This window comes from Equus asinus, chromosome 5, assembly GCF_041296235.1.
Source record: "Equus asinus isolate D_3611 breed Donkey chromosome 5, EquAss-T2T_v2, whole genome shotgun sequence".
In the NCBI taxonomy this organism is placed as follows: domain Eukaryota; kingdom Metazoa; phylum Chordata; class Mammalia; order Perissodactyla; family Equidae; genus Equus; species Equus asinus.
This window is the reverse complement of record NC_091794.1, coordinates 71,252,251-71,260,492: the sequence shown is the minus strand read 5'-3', so window position 1 is coordinate 71,260,492 and position 8,242 is coordinate 71,252,251. Positions and strand designations below refer to the sequence as shown.

At 60.8% G+C, this 8,242-nt stretch overlaps 1 protein-coding gene across 5 annotated transcripts in view; it reads right to left on the bottom strand.

Annotated features, from left to right (window-relative positions):
- Nucleotides 1-591: 591 nt before the first annotated feature.
- The window catches only part of SLC1A7 (solute carrier family 1 member 7), a 78,231-nt gene continuing 70,580 nt past the window's right edge, over nucleotides 592-8,242 (bottom strand). For all 5 annotated transcript variants that reach the window (XM_044770814.2, XM_044770813.2, XM_070509893.1 and 2 more), the window contains 6 exons: nucleotides 6,762-6,861; nucleotides 5,788-6,021; nucleotides 3,771-3,965; nucleotides 2,884-3,018; nucleotides 2,355-2,457; nucleotides 592-1,729 (listed from right to left, as the gene is read on the bottom strand). In XM_044770814.2, the coding sequence (XP_044626749.2) occupies nucleotides 1,511-1,729; nucleotides 2,355-2,457; nucleotides 2,884-3,018; nucleotides 3,771-3,965; nucleotides 5,788-6,021; nucleotides 6,762-6,861 (986 nt within the window). In that variant the 3' untranslated portion in view covers nucleotides 592-1,510. The remainder of the gene's footprint in view (nucleotides 1,730-2,354; nucleotides 2,458-2,883; nucleotides 3,019-3,770; nucleotides 3,966-5,787; nucleotides 6,022-6,761; nucleotides 6,862-8,242) is intronic.

The following is an 8,242-nucleotide window of genomic DNA, read 5'->3' as shown; positions in this document are numbered from 1 at the left end:
CGATTTTCTGAGCGACCTGGGGAGGTCCATCCTCTCCCCTGTCTTTAATGTCTTCACAGGCTCCATGGTACAAACCCATGGTGCATCTCTCCTCCCCAAAGTGCATATAGCACGAGCTGTGTGGCCTTTCCAGGTCCCCTGCGAGACTCCTGGAGGCAGCCTGGGGCTGAAGAGAAAGAGGGGGACAGTCTGGAAATGTCCCCTTCTTAACGCAAAGCATTCACCAAAGAGAGCAGACTGGCTGAGGAAGTTCCTTTTCAGGGGACTGACCTCAGGGCCCTACCTGCAGAACGGGGCCCAGGCTAGGGCAGAGCAGTCTGTCCCCACCGTGGCTGTTGAGACAGGCCCCTTGGCAGGCCCGTTTGCTCTCTGCCTCTTGCAAGTGACAGCTCAGACAGGCCTGTCCCCACACTTTCAGCCCAGACAGACCTGTTTACATTCTTGTTACACGAGCGATCTTGTTTATATTCTGGCCACCTGGACAGGCCTATGCATACTCTGGCTGCCCAGAAGGCCAGTCTGCCCTGTAACAGCCTTTCTTAGCCCAGTAAAGAAATGCTGGCCAGAGTATGGTCACTAAGCCCACAAGTCTTAAAAAACAAAATACCTTTATTTAGTTATCACTGAATTTGCAAACACAGGAAGGAACAGATATCTAACTCCACTTCATCCCACAGGCTTTTGGGGAGTGCTGACCCCAGGGCCACATGGGCAGCTTGACCACAGTGTCCCAGGCGAGCCTGCCTCCTGGGTCCCGGCTGACCCACCATCCCATGGGAGGCTGGCCCCGATGTTTCTAAGGGCCCTGCAGCTCCGATGAAGACACCCCTGCCTCCACAGCGATGGGCTGTCGAGAGAACTGGTGGGAGGGGAGGCTGGCCAGCTGTGGCACGTGGAAGGCAGCGGGTCCTGCCTTAGGGCTGGACCTGTCCTTGGGGAGAGCTGTTGGTCTGAGGCCACGTGTTGCAGGGCAGGGTGGGGGCCGGCCCGGGCCAGGACACAGCTGGGGAAGAATCAGGATGTTATGTCTTCAGAAACGGAAAGCAGTGACTGCAGGCCTCCTGGAGAGGGGCAGTCTTTCAGCATCTGGCCCTGCAGGCCCCCTGTCCTCCAGGAGGGAGTGGCCAGGCTCAAAAGACTTGGGTTAGAGTTCTGGCCCTGACAATACTTGCCCTGAGACCTGGGGCGAGTGTTTGTAGCTCTCAGAGCCTCCACTCTGCGATGCAGCAAGCGCGGACCGTAACCCCTGCGTGCCGTCCTCACAAGCCAACCAGAGGACACGGCACAGCCGGGCCTGGACCATGCGGGCCCATCACTCTCCGGCTGGGGCTCCCACATCCGTTTCCCTGCTCTGACTCCATTTTCCTTCCAGTGGGGCTGACTCTTGCCTCCCCAGGGTGGGAAGGACATGTGTGCCTGGCCCCTGTCACTGCTCAGGAAAGTAGTGACTTGAGGTCCCGCCCTCGGCCCTTAACCCTGGAGCCGCGTTGGCCCCACCAGCTCTGCAGGCTCAGACGTTCGTCTCGAGCTCACTGATCTCGATGGTGCAGTGGTCCAGACTGGTGGCAGCTGGCTCCTCATCCTGTTCCACCTGGACGGGGACGTGGTGGGGACAGGCGGGGCCCAGGGTCAGCTCCGAGGCCTCAGCCACACTCTTCACACAGCCGTTCTGCTGTGCCGCCACGATCTCCTGGAGGCTCACCGGCTGGGTCTCACAGGGCGGCAGTTTCTGGGGAGGGAAACAGGCCTTGGTAGCAGCAGGAGGGACTGTGGTTAGACACCAGGGAGGACTGAATGAGCAAAGGGCTGGGAAGCACGTGATTGGTTTTCCTACAGACATGTTGTGGGACCTTGATAGGTGACAGGGCCTCTCTGGGCTCCAGTTCCAAGCTGTCCTGCCTCCCTCAAGACTATCCTAGTAGAGAAAGGGACCTGACCCACAGGGTCCAGTGAAGGACTTGGTGGCTCCCCTGCCTGGCCTCAGCGTCCTCATGGGGTGGGGCAGCCTGCTCGCCGTGTTTCCTGAAGCAGCCCTGAGGACCGTGCGGCCTGGGCCGACGTCCAGATATGCACATTGTTGCCAGCAGCACCGACAGTACCCACGGCAGGTGCAGGCTCGCTTCTCTTGCTTTGTTCCTCACTGCGCCTCCTGTGCCTGGGCCAGCCACAACCGGCTGGCAGGGGAATCAGTCACCCTGGACCTGACCAGGAGACCAAGGCCCCGAGGCACAGAGGCACGGGCTGAGAGCTGCCCCGCTGGGCCATCCCTGCAGATCTGGTGCCCTGCCCCCCGACCCTGCTCCACCCTGCCAGGCCCTTGGGGTGCCGGGCTGGGAGGGAGGCACTGCTCTCACCTCAGTGCCCGCGTCCTGAGCAAAGTCCTTCCGGCAGATGTGGGCCATGATCCCCGCGGCCAGCGCGTCACCCAGCACGTTAATCATGGTGCGGAAGCGGTCCCTAGGGAGCCGAGGGGTTGGTGAGCGTGGGCGCCGGACTAAGGGGGGCTGGAAGGGACAGCGTGGGACAGCTGCCAGGTGGAGCCCATGCAGGGCACCTGCTGGGTCTGCTCAAGCCCACCCCGCTTGGCGCTGCTGAAGCAGTTGATGCAGGCGGGCTTCGTGGGTGTGTGACCGCAGTGGCACAGGGCCTGTGCTTAGGAGGCCCGGGCTGGCTCTAATGCTCTGCTCTCACCCTCCTGAAATTCCTGACAATTTTTGAGCAAGGGATCCTCCACTTTCACTTTTGAAAACTAGGCCCCACAAATTATGCTACCAGGCTGGTATTGACGAGTGAGCACCCCCACTGTGCCAACCACTGCTGCTCCCCTGCCTGCCCCCAGTGCCTGCCGCCTGCGGGGTGGAGGTGGGGGCGAACCCCACTCACAGAGCCCAGTCGACAGCGATGATGAGGTTGATGTCGTCGGTGGGGAGTCCCACGGAGGTGAGCACGATGACCATGGTGACCAGCCCAGCCTGGGGGATGCCAGCTGCCCCGATGCTGGCCGCGGTGGCTGTGATGCTGCAGGAGGGGCAGGAAGAGGAAAGGAGGAGCACGAGGGGCAGGGCTCGTTGCCCCGGATCCAAGGAGGCCAGAACGCCAGGCCTCTGGGGACTGCCGCATGGAGCAGTGGTTGTTAGGAATGCCACCCCAGGGAGTTCTCAGGGTGGTGGGGCACGTCCCTGCTCAAGGTCCTGTGGTGCCATGGGCCCCCAACCCTGGCCTCAGCAGAACCTCCTGAGAAGTGTGTGGAAAACCCTGTGTCCACACCTGCTGCCACGCCCAGAGATTCTGATCGTCACTGGCACACCTCTGCCCATACTCCCTCTGGGGCCTGGTCCCCAGGGTCAGACTCATGCCCTCAGCCGGCCTCTGCCTCTCACCCCGGCACCCTTTCCTCAGCTCCAGCCACATCAGCGGCTCCTCGGCTGTCCCTCATCCTGCCCCTGTCCTCTGCTCCCCTGTGCCCACGTACAGCGCCCTCCCGGCCCTGTGTGTCTGGAATGCAGGCCCTCCTTGGGGCTTCAGCTTCCCAGCCTGCTTGGAGCCCCCTCTCAGCAGGGCAGCGCTGGGGAAGGAGTCCCATGCCCTGAGTCACTGGGGTCAGGACACGTCCCAGCCCCTGCACCGACTTGCTGTGTGGCCTAGAATGAGCCCCTCACCCTCTCTGGGCCTCAAAGACCCCATCAGATTTGGGAGCTCGAGAATCCTGAAGGTTCTTCCAGCACCCGCCCCCCACAATCCATATTGGGCGTGGGGTGTCAGGAGAGCACCTGATGGTGATGATCTGGCCAAAGTCAAGCTCATAGTTGTTGACCTGGGCAATGAAGATGGCCGCCACAGCCTCGTAGAGTGCGGTGCCATCCATGTTGATGGTGGCGCCCACGGGCAGCACAAAGCGGGCAATGCGCCGGTCGATGTGGTTGTTCTCCAGCAGGCACTTGAAGGTGATGGGCAGTGTGGCTGAGCTGTGGGCAGAGGGGCCAGTGTCTGCCCGCCACCCTCATCCCGATGGCCAGGGCCTCTGGGCTGGACAGGAAGCTCGCCCCGGCCCTGGGCAGCTGGCCCATCACAAGGAGAACAGGCCAAAGGGGCTTTGATAATGGTCGTGAGTGGCACCCTCCGGGGGTGCGGGATCAGTGGCCAAGCCAGCCCCACCCAGGCCCGCAGAGCCCAGCACAGAGGCTGGAAGCGAGTTCCCACGCACTGTGCTGGGCTCTGTGTCACGCTCTCATCTGATCCCCACAGCTTCCCGTGCGGGAGGGTTTGAGTCCATTTTACAGACGAAGAAACAAAAGCCCAGAGGGCCAGAGGGGCTGCCCGGTCACACCGCGCTGGCCGGGGTGGATGAAGGGGCTACCGGCAGGCTCCGGGGCTGGCTCGCAGTTCCCATTCCAGCCTCCCGCTCACCAGGCAGCCCTGCCAGCTTCCTCCCCTGTGTGCGCCTCAGTTTCCTCGCCCCAACAGCGCCTAGACCACAGGGCTGTCGGAGAACCCAACGGGGTAAGCGCTAAAGCGTCTGCAAGTCGCAAGCCCTCTGTCACTGAGCTGCTACCGTTTGGTCACTGTGTTGTCTCCTGGAGTGCCTGGAGGCAGTGCGGGGATGAAGGCTCAGGTTGCTGTGGCTCCCGAGCCCTTCGTCTCCCTCAGGTTGCTGCCTGGGGTGCGCCCCCCACATGCCGGGGCCTCCGAGGCGCCTAGACTTGCTGGGCCCGAGGCCATGGCTCCTGCTCAGCCTGTGGCCGGGGGCAGTCACGTGGGACTCCCTCTTTCCTCTCCAGCTCCTGGCCCCCACCCTGGCGGAGGTTCCTGGCTCCAGGGCTTTTCCTCCCTGGGGCTCCGCTCCTCTTGAGTCCTGCACGAGGGGCTTCTGCTGTCAGGGTGGGGTCGCTGGCTGCCAGGGAAGGAGGTCTGTGGGGGCCCCACGCCCATCTTACAGATTGGGAAGCTGAGGCCCAGGGAAGAGAAGGCAGAGGGTTGGAGGGAAGAGCCAGGCTTTGGCACTGGAGAGCTTGGGCGACTTCCTCCATGTGGAGCTGAGACACTCACTGTGGGGAGGGCCACCCTTTCCTCACAGGCTCGATGCTCCGAGAGGAAGTGACCACATCCTCTCTCGGCCCATCGACAGCCTGGGTTGCACGACTCGAACTCATGGGCTCGTTGGCACTCGGTTCAGGGATCCTGAGGCAGGTACCACTTTGTTCAGCCCAGACTGGCCTTCCGCCACAGCAGCCCTCTGAGGCAGAGGCCACAGTGGTCCCCAGTCTGTATATGAGGAAATTTATGTCCAGGGAGCTCAAGTGGCTTGCTAGTCACACAGCTAGTGGGCGATGGAACCAAGGTTCAAATCCCCACGGGCTCGCGACAATGCCCAGGTTGTGACGGGGCATCCAGCCAGGACGTCCCAGCGACAGTAGACAGGCAAAGACCCTAAACAGTGCAGCCCTGACTCCAATGGAAGTGGCAGCGAAAGGTGACAGCAGTTGAGGGTCATCACTCTTCAGCTGTCCCTGGCCCTGACGTGTGGGAGCCGACCCCCACGTGGATCGAGCGTACTGTCGGGATGGGCAGTCGGGGAAGGGAAGGCCTCAACAAAGGCTTTCTGCCATCCGGGCAGGTGGGGCCTCAAGCATTACATTTCAAATATTGGTCTCGTTACCATCGCTGCCCCGTTTGTGAGGCAGGGACTGACACTCTGTGCTTCTATGGCTACGGACAAATGATGGCTGGACAGATTGACAGAGGTCAGCCGCTGCCACCTCCCCTGTCCTGCCCGTTGCCCATGGCTACCTGGAGGAGGTGGCCAGTGCGATGAGCAGGGCCTGGAGGATGCCCCGGATGAAGACGATGGGGTTCTTTTTGGTGATCAAGAAGTAGAGCGTGGGCAGGATGAAGAGGCCGTGGACCACCAGGCCGCACACCACGGTGACCGCATAGAAGCCCAGCTTCTTTCTGACAGCCGTGGGGTCGTCCATCTCCAGGATCTTGCCAGCGATGAGGAATACAATGCCAAAGGGGAAGTACCTGGGGGGGCAGCCGGCTCAGTGCCAGGCAGGCAAGGGTCCCAGGCAGCCGGGCACCGACTGCCTCACTGCCTGGCCTGATCCCTGAGCCTCCCAGAGCTCCCGTGCGGACAGAAAGAGACTGTGTACCAAGGTGCCCCGCGCATGGCAGCAGGAATACCACTACCGTCCCCCAGCCCAACTCTGCACAGCCTCTGCTCCTCTGCCTTCCCATCCAGGCCTTGGAGGAGTGCCCCCACCCTCCATAGACCCACGTTTCAGCCCAGCAATGCCACAGCCTCTGTGCATGACCTTGGGCAGGCCTCTGCATTTCCCCATCTGAACTGTGCAAGGTCGGACTAGAAGATTCCTAGGGTCTGAACTCTGAACCAAGGAGCGGCAGCTGATTCTCACTTGCAGTGTTCTTTTTCCTCCAAAAGCTGAGCCGATAAGGCTCCATGTGATGGGGAAACTGGGCCAGGAGGGCAGAGCCAGGCTTTGCTCGTAGCTCCTCCAGAGGGCCTGACCAGGCGAGAAGTGGCAGGCCCAGGCTGACACTAGGCCTGGTTAGGGCCGGGGGACCCAGGGGACCACGGGCAGCTCTGAGGGCCCCAGGGCAGGTCTGAGCCTCCTGTGTAACTTTCTGTTCACTCCTAGGAGGGCAGAGGCTGGGACCATGGTGTCCCTCTATCTGCCCAGGGCAGGGCTGGAAAGGGGTAGGGTGGGGTAAAAGAGGACACCCCCACGGCCCACAAGGCTTACCACACAGCCACCGCCACAATCTTCATGACGGACTCATTGAGGCACTGGCAGAAGCTGACCAGGGGGGCCCCACTGTCACCCATGCGGCCCAGCATGATGCCTGTGGGGGCAGGGACATATGAGCATGTCATAGATGCCGCAGACCGAGGCTCAGGCATCCTCAGTGCCCACACGTGCCGACACACGCTGGTGGCAAGGCAGGGACAGCCCTGCAGGCACACGGATAGCAGCCTTTGATGCACCGCTGCCTCCCCTCCACTCTCTCCTGTCCTCTCCTCACCTCCACCATGGGACCAGGGCAGTGAGCACAACAGGACCCCCATCTCTTCCTCTTCTCCCTTCTCCACAGCAGCAAGTGTCATCTTCTTAAGACAAACACTAGCTACCCAAACACCTGGACTGTCACCGAGCTCCCCACTGCTTCAGGCCTTGCTGGATCTGACCCGTCTACACCTCCCACCTCCCTCCGGCCCTGCTCTTCCCTTCCTCACTATGCCCCAGCGTCATGGCCTTCATCCTGTTTCTGCAATAGTCAAGCTCCTCACAGCCTCAGGGGCTTTGCCCATGTAGTCCCAATGCCTCAAACATTGCTGCCCAGCTCTCCACGTGGCCTGGAGGCCCAGCCCCACTCCCCTTGGCAAACTCCCCGTTTATTCTTCTCTGTCTCCTCTCTGATCCCTTAATATCACTTATTACAACTTGTAACTTTTATTTTCCAGCTGTTTTTTCTGTCTCCTCTGATAGAAGGTCAGCTCCATGAGGGCTGGAGTGACCTTAGGTGGCACCTGGTAGGGGCTCAACAGTGATCATTGAATGAATGAATGAACAAATGAGTGAGTGACAAAGCCTTTCCCGAAGCCCTGTTATTCTCCCATTGGGGCTCTGGGACCCCCACGTGGGAGGCGTTCACGTATGTACTACTGTCCCACGGGTGAGCTCCAGACAAGTGGGCACGCCAGACCACTCCTGAAACAGTGACGAGTGACTGCTCTCCCTTCTGACGACCCAAAAGTGGAGAGTAAAACACACACTGTGAGGCCGGCCCCGTGGCACAGTGGTTGAGTCTGATGTGCTCTACTCTGGTGGCCTGAGTTCGCAGATTCGGATTTTGGGTGTGGACCTATACCACTTGTCAAGCCATGCTGTGGTGGTGACCCACATACAAAAAATAGAGGAAGGATGGGCACAGATGTTAGCTCAGAGAGAATCTTCCTCAGCAAAAAAAAGAAAAAAGAAAAAAGAAAAAAACCCAACCCACAGGCTGTAGCTGCCCTCGTGCAGCTTCCTGTAACTGCACTCAGAGGTTGTCTGCTGACCCAGCCAGGGAGGGTAAGCCAAGGCTTGGCCCCTGGCCTGTGGGACTCCAGAGAGGGGCTTCTCCTGCCCCAGAAGCCCTGAGCCCACCCCGTCCATGCAACAGTTACCACACAGTGACGGGATGAGGTGGGGGCCCTGCTGGGGTTGGCAGGACAGGCCTGAGT